We start from the raw sequence: 18,892 nt of genomic DNA, 5'->3' as shown, positions 1-18,892 counted from the left end.
ATCAACGCTTTCAAGTATTTTTAAATTATGGCTTGCGCATGTCCTATCTATATAAACTTAATACATTAAACGCAATGCTGCTCTAATAATAATAGTGTTCTTTGAGAAAAGCATGCCAATGTAATAAATGTCTTTGATTTTAGACAAATCTATTGTCAAAGAGATGTGGGAGTTTTAGCACTGGCATCACAACCAACAGTTTTCATTTAGTTTTCAAATCCGGACTAAAATAGCTAAACAGTTTGTACCCTGTGTTCTCAGAAGAACAGAACTGAAAAAAATCATAATAATAAAAACAAGGTCATACTTTAAAGCAAAATCAACATAAAATATGAATCCTTTTAAAAAAGAAAATAGAAAAAGAATTCTGACAGCACTTGCCTAATATAGGCATTTTGTTTATCTGTCTATACCTCAAAAGCTAAAAACTATTCAACAGAATATCAAATAAAAGGGTCTGCTCTTTCTCAAAGTGCTTTAATATCAATAAATTCTCTTGATTGGTTTTCAGGCACAGCCTGAAATATATCTCTCATCTAATGATATAAAACTAAACAATTTACACTGTCAATGAATATGCAGATACTTCTAAAAGACGAACATGTCATGTGATGTACTGGACTCTTTGTCCTCTTATTGGTCATATGGTTGGCTTCGGGTCTCCAGGCTAGTGTTTGCTGGCTTTGCCTGGTTCAGAGGTCAGTGTGTCATTACCACAGTGACTGTAGATGACATCATCATAAAACCGCCATCAAAACTGTAGTAGGCCAATGGTTGCGTAGCATCTCGTCAATTAAAAAAAATTAATTTATCTTGCTGCATGTTTGAGGCCTGATGGTGGAAATCTCAGGCTTGTTGTAACAGAATTTTCTTCCGGTAGCAAGTGTCTTCCTGGTGTGGGAGCACACTGCAATGTTGAAGGCAAGGTTTCATAATGCTACATGTGTTGGATTGTGTTGATTGGGTTGTGCTTTCTCTCAAACATGATCCAGAGGAGGGCTGGAGAACATTTCACATTTGTGGGAGAAGCAGGAGAGAGTGAGAGAGAAGCAAACCCACTCTAAATGCTAAGTCTTCACCTGTGAATGTTCAGGATTGTCTTCCAGAGGTCTGTCTCCGTCACGAGACTTCTTTCTTGTTTTGTTGCCTGGAGATTAGAAAAAGATTGACATGTAAAGTGATGTTTTGATTTGATCCCAACGTCTGTGCCAAATCCTTAGATAAAAAGCTCTCAAAAACATCTTTTTCATGTATGACTAACAATGGATGACCATGGTTTTACAAAGAAAGTATTTCTGTATCAACATCCTTTTGTCGTGGAACAAAAGTTCTGCCAAACATTCCCAATTCATTGAGTTCCAGGGCTGGTCTTAGCTGGTTTATGCTGGTCTGGTGCTGGTCAGCCATAAGACTAACCCTAAACCCTAAACAAATAAATCATCCCTAAAACTGAATTGTTGTTCCAGGAACCACAAGTATAGGGAATTTTCTACTTGGATAAATGACGTAAAAACAACTCAACAACCAGGTTGATACGTTCCTAGATCAACATATTTTGTTGTCACTGGGCCAATATTGCTGCCAAACAAACATTACCCTAACCTTAACCTACCACTGAAACGATAGTGAAATGATTGACTAAGCCCAGTCCTAAACCTAACCCTAAAATCTGTTTGCTTAATAGGACTGTAGTTCCATGACTAACAATGATGTCGAGTAACTGTCAAACATTCAGATTTTAGGGTTTGCTTTAGGCCACGTTCACACTTCATACATTTTTGGATTGAAAGCACATACGTTTATGATTCTCATCCACACTGGAGACTTTAAAAAATGCTCTCTAGTACCACATACTTTGGAAAACGATGAAGTCAGGAGTTTTCAGCCAAAAATGTATTAAATGTGGACATGGCCTTAGGGTTACACTTAGGGATGAGGTTTAAATTACATTCTATTCAACCAATCATTCTTTGACTTTTTGGTTTAGGGCTATGGTTTGGGTTATGGCCATGATTGCTTGAGAGGAATGTTGTTCCAGGACAAATGATGTTGACAGGAATATCTTCTACTGGGGTAAATCATGTCATTCTGAGTGAGTGAGTGATTTGTTTTTATATTAAACAAATGAGTGGGCTGCAGCTTGCATGGCTGGTTGCGAACAAACAGTTTGAGTCTGAAAATGCAGAGTAAAAACTGGCCAAAGTTTAAATGTGAGTGTTGGGGAGGGTTTAAAGAGGGCTTTTGATGTAGAACATTGACAAAGGATTTTTTATTTATTTTTTGTCTTACTGCCATACGAGTAGATTTAGGTAGGGATGATAGGAAAATTGACCAACATTTGGTCAATTTTACCACTTAGAAAATACTTTATAATATGTTTTGATTTTCATTTTAATGACTATGAAAAATTCTCAGTATCATTATATATGTGTAAACTATTGTCCAATGTTTTCTGAAGCAGCGCATAATATGTGTTGTCACGCGCGATACTTTTCTCGGCTCTGTTCAGGATGCACCAATCACAGACATTTGTGATACAAGAGCTTTTTTAATAATTCTCTAAAGATTACACGTTCAGATTTCTATTTGTATTTTATATCCAATCCTTTAAACTAATAGATTTAAAGGTGCACTCAGTTACTTTTGGACTCATGTAATCTTGGACTTTCAGTGACACCTAGTGGTTTGGATGCAGCATCATTCGAAATCAGTTGTTCTCAGTTACAGATGCCATTGTAGAAATTCACGATTCACAGTCAGCCATGATTAATTAATCCAAGAGTGAAAGTGTCCAATAACAAGATGGTTACTGAGATTAAGCGAGTAGTATTCAGCTGGTCATGTGATTTTAAAATGGCAGCCCCCATGTGCGGACCCTCTCCATGTAGAATAAAACAGCTTTTATAAGGTAACTGATATGCCTAGAGTCCTCATCTCAAGTGAGTGCTCATGATTTTTTACATATGTTTCAAAATTACTATCAATTTCTTTAGGAGTAAAACTTTTTAAACGGGGAAAATACTGAGTGCACCTGTAAACAAGCAAACTTTTTGTGTACAAATGATTCCTATCTAAGACTTAGTCAAAAAACATCTGGAGTTTTGTATCCCAGTAGAAGATTCTGCTTTTACAGGCGGTAAGCGCCCTTTTGAGGTAGACCAGTGTTGCCAGATTTTTCAAGAGAAACAATCAGCTTGGGCTATGAAAACAAGCCCATTTTTTTTCAGAAGAAATTCAGGCAACACTAGGCTAGTAATCACACTTTTGGCTCTTTATGAAAATGATTATAATTATTTATTAAAATACTATTTATTTTAAACTATTCAACATAATCCAGAAAAAAATAAAGAAAATAAAATAATTATCATATTAAAAATGAATAAAAATACAAACATTTTGGGAAATTTACATTTACATTTATGCATTTGGCAGACGCTTTTATCCAAAGCGACTTACAGAGCACTTATTACAGGGACAATCCCCCTGGAGCAACCTGGAGTTAAGTGTCTTGCTCAAGGACACAATGGTGGTGGCTGTGGGGCTCGAACCAGCATCCTTCTGATTACCAGATTACCCGTTATGTGCTTAGACCACTACACCACCACCACTCCGGAACACCACCACCACTCCGGAAATCTATTATGTAAATTACAAAAAAAAATTTTTTCAATCAGACTCCAACAGTATCATATCAAATAATCACCCAGTGAAGACTTTCCCTTTCTACCGCATTTGCGTGAGACTGTGAGTGATATTTGATAGGTACTATTAGTGGTGTGTCATATTGTTCTAAGAGTTATACACACTCAGTTTCCGCAGCAGTTTTTTCCCCAGATTCTCATCTGAGCCGGCCAGAGAGTGAGAGCTGATGAGTTGCGATGTAGACATATCTGTCTTCATGGGCATGGCCATCGTATCTGAAATAGATTGGACACAGTATGACAATGGGCCATGATAAGATGACAAACTTAGCTGGAAAGTGACTGGTTATTGCCTTTTCTCTCCTTTCCTCTTCTTATCTTTTGTTCTGTTATTTTATCTTCTCTTTTCTTCTCCTCATCTCTTCTCTACTCTTTTGTCCTCATCTCTTCTCTTCTCTTCTCTTCTCTTCTCTTCTCTTCTCTTCTCTTCTCTTCTCTTCTTTTCCCTGGTTTGACTCTTGATTTAGTAATTCCTGTTAACCTCCAGTCATAACAAGCTGAGCTGAAATGGACAGGTCTAGCCTGGTGTCAACATTCCTCTATAGGTCATATAAACAGAGACTACAGCTTATGCATTTCCTCTCCCTGCAGTGTGTCAAATGTCTCTCACTGTCAAACAGACACTCCAGTGTTTGAAAGTTTAGGTGCATTTACTCACATAGCAGAGCGTTGGATTTACCCAACCACCATTCTTACAGGGGTAGGTTACACCAAAATAAAAATGTTGGCATCATTCATTCACCCACAAAATGTTCCAAATCCTTGTTTTGCCCCCAGTTGAACACAAAAAGTGAATATAGAATTTTTCACAAATCTTTACCATACAACAACAGTTGTGTTTGAACATGTGTCAAATCTGAGTAAATTTGTTTAAATCTGAGTTTATCCTTCAATTCACCCACCAGTTCCTTTTTTTCTCTCCAGATGAGATTCTTTTATGTATGGGATGTCATCCATCCGCAGAAACACAGAGTCACTGGGGCTTTTCTGTCCATCTGACTTACTTCCTACAGAGGGAGCCAGAGAGTAACAGTCAGGTGGTCACACACTGAATGAGTTTTGTAGCATTGTTCCATAGGATTGTTTGCTTAACAAACCACAAGTAATCAAATAAATTTTATATTTTGAAGTTTATTATAGGAACTGGGCCCAAGTCTTTTGACTCTGGCATTAAAAACTCCATGAACTAGTTTGACAAACAGTTTCCTTTGCTGTGTTTATGTGTCAGCTTTTGAAACAGGAAGGAGAGGAAGTCTAATTGCTTGTCCTATAAACAAATATAGCTAGCAAAATAACATTTCACAGCTTGTGCCATGGACAAAAGCAATGAAGACACTGCAAACTTCTGTAAAGGATTGTTTTGCCTCAATCTACAGCTACACCCATAGACCTGCCGAAATCAGTGGGTGATTAAGATTGTTTTGTAAGCCAAGAAAAGATAATGTATCTGAATGATAAGCTGTTACAATTGATCTTTTTGCTATGGTCCACTTTAACTATTGTAGCATTATATCTGTGGCAGGGTGCATTTAAAACTGATGTGTGTAATTTAATGTAAAAAAAAAAAAAAAAAAACATGTATCCAATCCATAATGCAGAGAGCATTATGTAAGCCATTTGTGGGTTGATTTCACCTAAAAGTGTAATAATGTGTCACTATCAAAACATTCCTCTGTTTGTTTGCGCTTTCCCTCTAGCTCCACACCAACATTTGCTCAAATAATGATGTCGGTTCGGGGTGAGGCTATCAGGTGTGTACAACCAATGGATAATGGGGGGAGTTTTCTGGAATCTTTTTGAAAACCAGGACTGTTTTTTTATGCTAGCTGTGCATAAATTACACAGTTCAGCTTTAAAGCAATAGTTCACCCAAAATGTTTATTTCTCTCATCATTTACTCACCCTCACGCCATCCCTGATGTGTATGATTTTCTTATTTCTGCAGAACACAAACAAAGAGTTTGACGCCACGCAGAGTGCTAGATGGTGCTAGGAAGTGTAATCGAGCTTGAAAGAATGATCGCCAAAGAGACCACTGATGTCAAAATTAATAGTTAAAAAGGAGTTATATTTTGGTCTATTCTCACCCAAAACCAATTGGATCCCTTCAGAAGACATGGATTAAGCCACTGGAGTTGAATGGATTACTTTAACCCTGCTTGCACCTGATATTAAGATGCGTCTTTGGTGATCCGATCGCCAGGTTGTATCAAATGTGTCTCCTATGACAACTTATGTTTGGATTTGAAGGGGAGGGTCTTTGATTTCATGACATCAGACATCAGTCACTATGTCAGTGTGTTGGTGCATGATAATAAACTGCAAAAAAGTGAGAAAAGAGAAAGAAAACTTTAACAAACGGCACACTGTTTTTCCCTGAGGCATCTGAACTTTAAGCACAAATGCAACATTTTCAGCAGAATTCTCTATAATTTTAGTGTATTACCAGTATTAAAGGAGCTTCAGATGTGTGTGCTTGTCATATTGTCCCTGTATGTTGATATCAGACACGCTGAAAAAGATCTGTGAAGTTCTCGTGCTTGTACGTATATGTATCCGCTTTTTCAAATGCTCTGATCTGACGTTTTTCCCCTTTTAAAGCCGCTCATAAGTTTAAAGTTTAAACTCTAGTTTTAGTGCATTGGTTGATTGACAGGTGAGGGGTGGAGCATTAGCATTTATACCTCATGTGATGTGGTCACATACATTTTTGACTATCTTCAAATATGGCTTTTGTGATATGATTATACAAATGTTTTGATCTGTATTTATTGCTGACCACATGTGATTGGATTACCTGAAACACATTTTAATACCAGGTGTAAATGGGGGTTTTCATGCTGCCTTTATATGCTTTTTGGTGCTTCAAAGTTTTGCTCACCATTCACTTGCATTATATGAACCTTTATAGATGAGATATTCTTCTAAAAATCTTTGTTTGTGTTCTGCAGAATAAAGAAAGTCATAAACATCTAGGATGGCATCAGGGTGCGTAAATGGCGTATTTGGAGGAGGAGGAGATGGTGTTGGCGTAGTGGGCTAAAGCGCATAACTGTTAATCAGAAGGTCGCTGGTTCAATCCCCACAGCCACCACCATTGTGTCCTTGATTAAGGCACTTAACTCCAGGTTGCTCTGGGGGGATTGTCCCTGTAATAAGTGCACTGTAAGTCGCTTTGTATAAAAGAGATGATGAGAGAATTTTCATTTTTGGGTGAACTATCCTTTAAGAATAAAACCTTATGTATATAAATACAAATGTTGTGTTCATTTAGCAGTGTAATTTAATTAACCATTTGATTCATTGTATCATTGGGTCAGTCTGATTTAATTGAGAAATCTGAACTTTGTTGTGATTGTGTTTTGATATCAGAAGTCAATAAAAATGAGACATTTCACACAAAATCTGATTAGTTTTTCTGGAAGGAGGAATAGTGTTTGGCCATCTGTTTTGTCTTGCACTTGAAAACAACAACTTCTTAGTTCCATCTCTGGAGTCATGTATCATCTACATGCATTATCTGCAATGTCAGTTTTCAAGATTAGAACGTCTGCCATTGCCATGTTTCAGAAATATCTGGATATATCTAATCTGCATAAAACAACGCTTAAACATTCACTGTTCTTCAAACACTTGCTTCAGACCATCATTATGCAATGCAATTGCTGCTATCAAAAACTTTCAGAAAAGATCAGTGTCTTTGGAGATGAGCTCAAATAATCTGTTTTATTAATCATCTGAAAGGCTTCTCTGACTGTCAGCAAGCTAAAGATTACATTTCCTACAGTGCTTTAAAAAAAATATATATTTGCTGCAAGGTAAATGACTGACTCAACTTAAGAAAGTCAAGAGCCGTGCGAGACTCTATAAATGGATAACAAATGAACTCACGAACGATGCGGTTTCTCTCGTTAAGTGTTGTGGTGCTGTCTGGCTGTCTGTAGTGGTGGCTGTGCTTTTGGAAACGGGTCAGATAGGGCCGCGGTTCTGTCAGGGGAAGGGCGATGCTGTTGGAACGTGTCTCTGGGATGGTCATTCTCTCCCCGGGCACATGAGTGTCTGCGTCGGGCGTTTGAGGAGAGCTGTCCATGCGTGTCGCTGTCAGAGCGTTCTGATAATGGTTACGAGTTATCTGGAAAGTAAAAGAATGAGTAACATTTTGTCATGGTATGAGAATAGTTTTATATCAGGGTTACATGGTCTGCCTAAAATGCCAACATCCGAGTCTTCATTTCACTGTTGCAGATAAAACTGGTGCTCTGTTCATTGAAGCTGCCAGTTTAGGACCAGTGAGAGGCCTGTTTCTCAAACTAGAGAATCTGATGTATTTTTCTTCTTGTGCATTTATGTATCTACTTCCATCTCTATCCTCGTTAGATCCAGTTTGATATCTTCTTTCAGGACAGTAGTGCATGGAATAGCCTTCATCTCTCAAAAGAATAACAGACTGATGTGTTTCTAGACAATTTTCTTTTTTGGCCATTTTTAAAACCAAAATTCTACTTGTAACTGGGTATGGTCATATGCAAGAAATGCAATTGTACTGAGTATTTCAGCAACTGAAAAAAAAGATTGCAATGTCTGTACCTCATTAAGTAGCACAAGCATTTTCAACATTTAAAAAATAAATTAATAAATATAAACATAATTCATGAATACATACATACTTACATATATACGTATATACTGAATATTGAGTCCCGTGTTAGCACATTAGATTAATTTCTTTAGTTTAAATTTCTTAATTAGATTAAGAATTTCGTGACATGTTATTTCCTTAGTAGACACGAGTAATGTTGAGTTTTACCCATCACAGGTCAAATACAATTTAAAAATAAATACAAATATAAAACAGTTATTTTAAACAGTAATAATGATTTGCAAGACAACTAATTTTTAAGGCTGGTATTGGGCAGATTTGTCTTTTTAGAGGACGCATGACTCAAGCAACATACAAGGTTATCCTGGAAGAAAACTTGCTTCCTTCAGTTCTGACAATGTTCCCCAACTCTGAGGATTGTTTTTTTTCCAGCAGGACAATGCTCCATGCCACACAGACAGGTCAATCAAGCTGTGGAAGGATGACCACTGGATCAAGACCCTGTCATGGCCAACCCAATCGCCAGACCTGAACCCCATTGAAAACCTCTGGAATGTGATCAAGAGGAAGATGGATGTCACAAGCCATCAAACAAAGCTGAGCTGCTTGAATTTTTGCACCAGGAGTGTATGGGGCCAGATGGGTTGGTTTGAGTATTTCTGTAACTGCTGATCTCCTGGGATTTTCACACACAACAGCCTCTATAATGTACTCCGAATGGTGCCAAAAACAAAATACATCAAGCAAGCAGCAGTTCTGTGGACGGAAATGCCTTGTTGATGAGAGAGGTTAACAGAGAATTGCCAGACTGGTTGACAACATCTACAGTTACTCATATAACCGCTCTGTACAATTGTGGTGAGAAGAATAGCATGTCAGAATGCAATTCTGAGATGCGAGATGGCGCTGTTTTGGTGGCACGATGGGGACCTACACAATATTAGGCAGGTGGTTTTAATGTTGTGGCTGATCAGTGTATATGATTAAGTACTTCAAAAATGAAAGTAAAAACTTTCGTTCAAATCGACATATTATCCAACAGTCAGTGAAATTTAAAATTTCTCTCAGCTTAGTCCAAATTTACCTTAGTGATCTGTAGATCAGTCAACTGACGGACTGAATAGTCTGGTAAATATGGTCCTCCGCTAATACTCAGTTGACCCAGGCTGCCGCCATGGATCGTTGTGTCCGAATGATTCAAACCACTGCTCCTAGATGGTGATCTGTGGACTTCATCAAAAAATAAATGTGATTTAGCTATAATTGCTGTAATTAATCGCAGCTGAAATGACCAGAATATCGGCCTGGTCAAAAGCAAATTTTGTATTGGATACTGGCCACCAGACTTCACTAAATAGTCAACTGGTTGACCAACTTTCTCAGCTAAACCAAGTTTTGCTGGTGAACAACATGGTCATGCATTATCTAGATCAATGGCGCACCAGGACTAACCACTATAAACTAGCCTCAACATTTCTGATAGTCTATGCTGAACTGCATTTCATGTATGAAAAACAACATGCAGTGCATTCACGCTAGTGTTCCCTGGGAATTGAACCCATGACCTTGGTGTCATTAGACTTTGAGTTGAGCAACAGGAACCTTTATCCATTTATTGTTAATTTAGAGAAATACACCTCTTGTATATTCAAAGATCTAGCAAAATTGATATCTTGATAAGATTTACTAAATTATAAAAGTAGCCCTTCAGTGTCTGCTTAATACTAACAATGTTATTGTGAGAGCAGAAAAGTCGTTCTGCGCTACACGGGATCTTTTTGCGTCTTTAATTTACATGCCCATGTAAATGCCAAATCTTGGACAGTGTGTGTTGGTATGTGTGTTTGTATCTGCAGTGTGTGGCTTGGCTCGGTGTGTCTACTGCGCGAGTCAGTCTACAGCACTTGAGAGAACAACCTCACCAGAACCATTGCTTAGATTTAACACACACTCGTTCTGAATTAATCTCTTCAACAAGGGCTCCATCCTTGAAGTTAGTTTTGCATTTTCATGATTCTAAGCTTATGAGATTTTAATCCTTATATAATAGCGTGCCACGTGGGCAGTGAGCAGAAGAGAGTTCGTCTCCTCGCTGTAATTACCCGACTCTACTCTTCTAAGGTTTACATAGCTGCTCTAGTTAGATTTTCTATCTTCATTATCTCTGGAGAGCAAAAGGTCACTTATGGACTTTGCACTCAACGCCTCTCACAGTTTTTAATTGCTCATTATATTTTACTGCAGGAATAACATGGAAAATCAGGTTTATTTTTTTTTAAGACAATGAATGTTTAACCACAGTGTGAATTTAAGAGAATATTAATTCAAGCACAGACCTGTGGGTAGGGTGGTCATGATAGCAGGTAAGCCATAGTATGTAAAGGGCCCATTTTCAAACTTTAACCCCTCTTTGCCAATTTCTACCTCCACTCGACCCTGCAGACAGAAAGAGATATAGATTTCAAAAGCATGTTAGCATGGTCAATGGCATATATTTGCTTACATATGATTTGTGACCTAGAAATATTGCAGAATCTTAAATATTTATGTTTTTAATTTAATACAAAAAATAAATCCCAGATATTCTATGTGATCTCATCATACTCATCATACTTATCTTTACTTCCATTTAAATCCATACATTTTTCTATGTTAAAGTTTGTAGAAATGCACTTTCCTGCAATATGAGGATGAAATAATCCACCGGCTTGTTGCGCTGGAAGAGGTAGTGCTTTAGTGAACGTTTGTTTTTCTTATCAAACTTCAGTTCCTGCACCACACTCGGGTGCTTGATTAATCGCAATAGGATCTTCTCTGAGAGATGCGTTGATTTAAAAGGCTCTACTTCTACCAGAAAAAAGAGAATTGAGACAAAATAAGACAGTAATAGTACTGAGAATTAAATAATTAGTCATTCATCATTGATGCAAAAATAGGTGGAAATCGCCCTATGGACCCCCCCCTAAAATATCATTAAAATATGTGTCTTGTAAATAATATAATGATATAGTCTTAAAATAATTGTTTAAGAAATAAAATAATACAAATGCAAACGGGGCACCAACAAAAAACCCCTTGGTGTCCCCTTCAAAAATTGCTCTTGAGAATTGTTATGTTTATTGTCCCCCCCAACATTTTTATGAAATTTTCGCCCCTGGATGCAAAAGCAGACGGGAACGAAAATACAAAATCTACTTTCCATTTTCTGAAGCTTAAAAACCCCATGAAATGGCTTGACAAGTGAAGTTTTGGGGGCATCTCTAAGATTTATCGGTTTTACTGAGTAAACGTGCCGATAGCTGCTTTTTGAAACCATCGGTTGTAAGCTAAATCTATGGCAATAGTTTCATATAGGAGGATTCTCCCATTAAAATGGATTTGTTTTACAGTATAACAGTGGCCTCTAGAGGTGAAATAAAAACATGGGGACTAAATCTTTCATCATTTAAAGTATTCATCCAAATTTGTATTCTTACTTCAATGCATGTTTTGTTATTTTGATTAGATAATTTATATTTATGCATTTGGCAGATGCTTTTATCAAACGTGACTTACAGTGCACTTATTACAGGGACAATCCTCCTGGAGCAACCTGGAGTTAAGTGCCTTGCTCAAGGACACAATGATGGTGGCTGTGGGGATTAAACCAGCAAACTTCTGATTACCAGTTACAGTATGTGCTTTACCCCACTACACCACCACCATTAAGTGTATTTTAATTGAACCGAGGGCATGCAAAGAAAAATGCGACTATATGGAAATGTCTCTGTCTGCACATACATTGTGTCTTCAACTTTATATCTTGTGAATAATAATAAACCATTTTCATAATTAAACCTCATCTGGGGATATATAAACAAAACCCTTCATTGGGTGAATATATAGGCTATAAAAAGCTTAATTATGTTAACACTTAAATACAGAGCATTGTAACGGAGCCAAGTCTCCATCATTTTAAAATAAGAATATGAATGGGGTGCGTTAGTGGAGAGCGTTCCTGTCGTTTGTGATCGTGGGCCGGGGCCCCCCGCAATAGTGATCTCCCCATTGGTAGCGATCTCAGGGGGACTTCACCGGTTGCCCCGGGTGTGGGGGCAGTAGAACCGACCACACCGGTTGCACTGTCCTAAGGACAGCCCTGTTTTTAACATTCTACAAATCAATTAAAATAACTAACAGCTGATTAATTGGTTATTGAATTGGTTGCCCCTATCGAATATAGTGTAAAAAGTACACAAGCATATACACTCACCTAAAGGATTATTAGGAACACCATACTAATACTGTGTTTGACCCCCTTTCGCCTTCAGAACTGCCTTAATTCTACGTGGCATTGATTCAACAAGGTGCTGAAAGCATTCTTTAGAAAGGTTGGCCCATATTGATAGGATAGCATCTTGCAGTTGATGGAGATTTGTGGGATGCACATCCAGGGCACGAAGCTCCCGTTCCACCACATCCCAAAGATGCTCTATTGGGTTGAGATCTGGTGACTGTGGGGGCCATTTTAGTACAGTGAACTCATTGTCATGTTCAAGAAACCAATTTGAAATGATTCAAGCTTTGTGACATGGTGCATTATCCTGCTGGAAGTAGCCATCAGAGGATGGGTACATGGTGGCCATAAAGGGATGGACATGGTCAAGAAACAATGCTCAGGTAGGCCGTGGCATTTAAACGATGCCCAATTGGCACTAAGGGGCCTAAAGTGTGCCAAGAAAACATCCCCACACCATTACACCACCACCACCAGCCTGCACAGTGGTAACAAGGCATGATGGATCCATGTTCTCATTCTGTTTATGCCAAATTCTGACTCTACCATCTGAATGTCTCAACAGAAATCGAGACTCATCAGACCAGGCAACATTTTTCCAGTCTTCAACTGTCCAATTTTGGTGAGCTCTTGCAAATTGTAGCCTCTTTTTCCTATTTGTAGTGGAGATGAGTGGTACCCGGTGGGGTCTTCTGCTGTTGTAGCCCATCCGCCTCAAGGTTGTGCGTGTTGTGGCTTCACAAATGCTTTGCTGCATACCTCGGTTGTAACGAGTGGTTATTTCAGGCAAAGTTGCTCTTCTATCAGCTTGAATCAGTCGGCCCATTCTCCTCTGACCTCTAGCATCAACAAGGCATTTTCAGCCCACAGGACTGCCGCATACTGGATGTTTTTCCTTTTCACACAATTCTTTGTAAACCCTAGAAATGGTTGTGCGTGAAAATCCCAGTAACTGAGCAGACTGTGTAATACTCAGACCGGCCCGTCTGGCACCAACAACCATGCCACGCTCAAAATTGCTTAAATCACCTTTCTTTCCCATTCTGACATTCAGTTTGGAGTTCAGGAGATTGTCTTGACCAGGACCACACCCCTAAATGCATTGAAGCAACTGCCATGTGATTGGTTGATTAGATAATTGCATTAATGAGAAATTGAACAGGTGTTCCTAATAATCCTTTAGGTGAGTGTAGATGGCCTCCAAGCTGAATGCCACAAAACTCCAATTTGGATGTTCATGGGGTCTTTAAAATTCTAGTCTCAATTGATCCTTGGAAAATTGGAAACAAAAAAGTGGTAACAGATTGGTAATAAATTACAGATTACATAACATTACTCTCTCCCATAATACAACTGTGAATTGAGAGTACCTGTGGCCAAAAATCGATGTGTTGCGAGCAGGAGCTGAGGTGAAACTTTGACCTTCATTTCACTCTCGGATAGTTTAAATATGGAGAAATCTTGCTGCTTCCTCTCATGGTGAGACACTCTCCTCTTCGTACGGTTATCAGCTGCCACAACACACAATATAATGAGAGAACACTGTAGACCCATGACTGCAGATGCATTATATGGGTTTTTCCATTCTTTGACTACCACAGGCTTAAACCAATAAGCTATATGACTGAGAGCATAAAGAGTATAATGTAAATTATAGTTAATAAAGGATTCAAAGAGAATGCAGTGAACTGTTATACTGATCTCTAAGCAGTACACCACATTTCACTAAATATATAGGATAATCAAACCTACTCTTGCATGTATGAAACCATTCTTTACATATCATTGGGTTTATAGTCATTCAATTTAGCGCTCTACTTTTAGCAGGGACTTAAAACTATGGGTTTTTTTTGGTTCGTTCGGAGCAGAAACTGTATTTTTTCGTTCCGGTTCTGGCATTCCACTTCCTCTTTTCCAATTAGTAACCAGTTTGAGAACTAAATTAGAGTGATTAATAATGTTACTTTTAAAATGACAGTACTCAGTGCTAAGGGTGGGTGATATACCAGTTGCAGTGTTGCCAGATCTCTCAAGGATTAAAAAGGCACCTGGTCAGGAAAAACAAGCTCAAAATAAGGGACTTTCCTTAACCAAAATAAGTGAAAATAAGCAATTCTGGAGTTTACAGGTACATGTAGTCCTTCAGTCCATTCAGATGTATTGGCTACTGTTCAAAGCGGAGGGGCTCCAGTGCGGGACTGGGCTTGAGCTCTGAGATTCCCCCCCTGGACTATAGAACTAAATTGAGAAATGGAAAGATAACTGCAATAATTGGTATAGGCATTATTAAATATATAGGTGGAGATGGGGAGGTGGAGGGATGCTGGAAGAATCTTTTTAAATTTGATTAATTGTACATTCAAACATTAATTTTCGTCCAAATATGTCATATTCCATGACATTCTGCGTTGTATTGCTAATGCCATTTTCACTGATCAGCCACAACATTAAAACCACCTGCCTCACTGGATGTGTCATTGTTTTTCAGCACCATTCAGAGTAAATTCTAAAGACTGCTGTTCGTGAAAATCCCAGGAGATCAGCAGTTACAGAAATACTCAAACCAGCCCGTCTGGCACCAACAATCATGCCACAGTCTAAATCAATGAGATCTAATTTTTTTACAATTCTTTTCCAAGCGCCTCCCGAATTTACATTTGGAACTTAATGTAAAAAAAAAAATCCAATATGGGGGAATTATCAGCACAGAAACCATAGTAAGCTCAGCATACAGTAGCCTATATAAAATAACATATTTTCAGTAAATATATTCTTAACATTAAATTTATCCCCAACAATATGAAAAATATTTCAGAAATACATTTGGCCATCTACAATCAATTAATAGCCATAATCTCTCTCTCCTGCATACATTCACACACTACTTGGGTGTGATTGGACGAAACGTCATATACAGCCAGAATAATTTTATTTTAAAGGGTACTACTATTTCAGTAGTTCTCTAGCTAGCATTAGCATTGCTCTTCTTCCATTACTTTAAGTACCGATGTGACAGTGGTGTTAGACGCTGTACGGCAGAGACGGGCCTCTTCTATTAAAATGATTGGGATAACTTGGAGTGCCCAACGGTCAACGGATATAGAAAGGAAGTCCCACCTTACAGGTAAAAGAGCCAATCGCCTTTTAGATACAGACATCGCCTGTCAATCATCTTGAGAATGCGCATGTGCATTAGCTATGCAAGCTGGAAAAATGAGCGTAATATGAGGTAAAGAAGCACAATTTATGATACTGGTGTTGCCAGATTTTACTGCTGATTTGAAATATGTTGTTTAAACGTAAGCTTGGCAAGCAGTGTTTGAGATTTCAGTGTTCCCCCATTCAGTAGATAGGAGCTGCACTGTCATGACTGGAACTAGCCTCCTGGGAGCGTTCCAAAGATGGCCACCAGTGGACTGACTTTTTCGAAAGACTTTGGATTAGCCGTGCATGTATACGTAGCAATTATATAGTATATAGTCATTTGAAAGGCCTTCAGCCTGTCACAGAAGGTTTCATCCACAACGTGCATTAAGGCAAATAAATGTGTGATACAGCAGATTCCTTCAGAATAAAATCGCATGCTTATCATGTTCAACTGAAATGAGAGAAGCCATTTGGCAACAGGAAGTGGTGTGATTCTGAAAATGTACTGTGATAAACCATTTAGACTTCGGTTCCATGAATTATCTCTCAATTGACTATGCATGTAGAAGCAGCAGGGAACAGGGCAGTTTTTGACTCAGTCCAACACTCTAAGTGTGCCGAGTCAGCTATGCCAAGACTTTAGAAGTGTTAAACTACAGAAGAAGCGATTAAAAGAGCATTTACATTGTTACTGTTAGGTGTTCAAATGTTCAGCTAACAGTTTACGTTGACCGAAATATGGAAAAGCAATTGGAGCTAAAAATTAGAGTGAAGATTCAAAGCACAGATATAGTAGACACTTACTGTAAAGGTCAGTTTCATCCACAATCTCAGACTTGATGATCTCCTCAATGACGTCCTCCAGCGTGACAATGCCCATGACCTCATAGAAAGGATCTCCTTCTCCCTCATTATTCACCCTTTGTACGATGGCCAAATGGGATTTCCCTTTACAGTGCCAGGAAAATAAAATGAACACATGAACATGAGACAAAACAAGGACCATGACAGAATAAGATATCGGCTGTTGTTTTAATGCTGCTTGATAAAAGAAGCTTCCATTTATGGGAAACTGTAGCTCTTGTCATAAAGTTTAATGTATCAGGTTAAAAAGATAACTCAAAGATAATCTTCATCCTGGACTTCCAGTAGTGGACTAGTGGTGACAATGAACTTCTGAAATGAGAAGGCAAATCATTTTGTGTCATTTCAAGTTCATATCCATTTGGACGGTACCAAAAGTGTTGATTTGGTGAATGGGTGAGTTGTATGTACTCTATATTATTCCAACTATTTCCACCTGTTTGACCCATTAATGCTGATATGCAGACCAGTTACTAAAATGGGCAGACATTATCGTATTGACACAATCAGCCAATTGGTGTTTAGTCTAACTAAAAAATAGTTTTACCCCTTCACATTTACACCACGCTTAAGAACCTCAATGACCTCAATGCAATGAGCCCAAGTGAGGCAAAGGAGACACTGCCCCCTTCTGAAACTTTATCTACTGGTGTAACTGTTGGACAGTGTTACTATACTTAAAAAAAAATTGCTGTTTTAAATGCTATTACATCTCATATTTCACAATATTTGTTTGCTTTATTCCTCCCTTTCTGTGCTCCACAACTCCATCTCGTGCTCAGAGTAACAAATTTGCTCCATTCGGTTCGTGTGCTGAGCACATAATTTTTTAAAGTGCTCCAGATTCACTTTAATTTACCTTTTACATACTTTCAAGTATGTTTGACCACTACATGTTAATATACACTGCCGTTCAAAAGTTTGGGGTCACTTGACTGAAATGTTTCTCATGATCTTAAAAACCTTTTGATACTATATCCTGATCCTTAAATGTGAAAAATAATAATAATAAAGAATGAGTATGTGACCCTAAACTGCTAAAATACAAATAATTCACCAATGGCATTTATGTACAGCAGAGGAGATGTTAAAATGAGGAGCACATTATTAGTGAGTATATTGATTAAATTATATATTTGTTTTCTGTGGGTGAAGAGGAAAAACATGGAAAAGTAATTTCCGAAATCCATGGTTATGACCAGGGCTGGACTGGGAAGAGAAATCAGCCTGGGATTTTACATAGCAACTGGCCAGAAAGTTGAGGTGTTCGCTGTCCTTTTCTGCATAACGCGGTGCCGTTTTGTGGTCCATTTTGCATAATGCGGTGACTCATTTTAACTTATCGCGGCCCACTCGGTTCACCCGATGGCCAGTCTGCCCCTGATCGGTCCCAAAGTACATGCCCGGTATGCCAGATTACCAGCCCTGGTTATGACCATTTTTAAAAGCTATGCTACATTAAACAAACGTCTCAGTGTAATACTTTAATACTAAGTAATAATGTACTCAGTGGATGTTTTGGTTTTTATACGTTACACTATGTCACCAAAATCCACTACGTCATCACGCTATAGTCTGCAATGACAATCCTCCACTTCATTGGGTACCTGCGCACAGTTTGCCACACAACTGCTTTCAAATGCTCACACGCTTATTTGAGCATGTGCTCTGTTACTCCTTTTACACTGAAATGCACAACTAATCAAACTAAAACCGTGTTATGTCCTAGTGAGATTATTAAACCGTGAAATTCTGCAGTCTGTATGAGCTGCATGAGCTTTAATTGAATGTGTGAACCAGACCGCTCAGTGTTGCCAACTATTTTCAATGGAAAGTAGCTAAAACCTGCTCGAAAAGTAGCTAAATGTCGCCAGATGACGTCATGCGTCATTAGCATATTAATGACGTCATCGCGTCGTATTTGCATTCTGCCTAATTTGTCGGTACTGTAGCCTACTTCAGTTTATAATAACGGTTATCTCCCCTAAACCGTGCTCATACTGTTTTTATATAAGTATATAGCCGAATGTCCAGTAAAACGGTTCTCAATTACATATTTTCTGTTAGACAACGGAACGGAACTTAGCTAACGTTACATGTTTATGAGTTTGAAGAAGGTTTATTGTTGTGTTTGGATAAGTAAAATGTATAGAGTCTGTAAATATACGATCTGAAGTTGGAGAGTTCAGAAACCGAACCGGAATGAATTAAAACTCTGATTAGTAGTGAATATAAGCGCATGCCAAGAAAAAACTGTGAAATTAAATGTTTTGAATTAAAACAAAGGAGAAGGCAGCTGCTATG

At 38.3% G+C, this 18,892-nt stretch overlaps 1 protein-coding gene across 1 annotated transcript in view; it reads right to left on the bottom strand.

Annotated features, from left to right (window-relative positions):
• Positions 1-1,067: 1,067 nt before the first annotated feature.
• LOC127618251 (metal transporter CNNM1-like) overlaps positions 1,068-18,892 on the bottom strand; it is a 36,109-nt gene continuing 18,284 nt past the window's right edge. Inside the window, exons 2-10 of the mRNA XM_052090610.1 lie at positions 16,529-16,672; positions 13,948-14,088; positions 10,973-11,148; positions 10,638-10,737; positions 9,386-9,531; positions 7,593-7,833; positions 4,604-4,708; positions 3,807-3,917; positions 1,068-1,147 (exon numbers count right to left, since the gene is read on the bottom strand). Coding sequence (XP_051946570.1) covers positions 1,068-1,147; positions 3,807-3,917; positions 4,604-4,708; positions 7,593-7,833; positions 9,386-9,531; positions 10,638-10,737; positions 10,973-11,148; positions 13,948-14,088; positions 16,529-16,672 — 1,244 coding nt within the window. The remainder of the gene's footprint in view (positions 1,148-3,806; positions 3,918-4,603; positions 4,709-7,592; positions 7,834-9,385; positions 9,532-10,637; positions 10,738-10,972; positions 11,149-13,947; positions 14,089-16,528; positions 16,673-18,892) is intronic.

This window comes from Xyrauchen texanus, chromosome 24, assembly GCF_025860055.1.
Source record: "Xyrauchen texanus isolate HMW12.3.18 chromosome 24, RBS_HiC_50CHRs, whole genome shotgun sequence".
NCBI lineage: Eukaryota > Metazoa > Chordata > Actinopteri > Cypriniformes > Catostomidae > Xyrauchen > Xyrauchen texanus.
The sequence above is the reverse complement of the archived record's forward strand: the minus strand, read 5'-3'. Positions and strand labels throughout refer to the sequence as shown.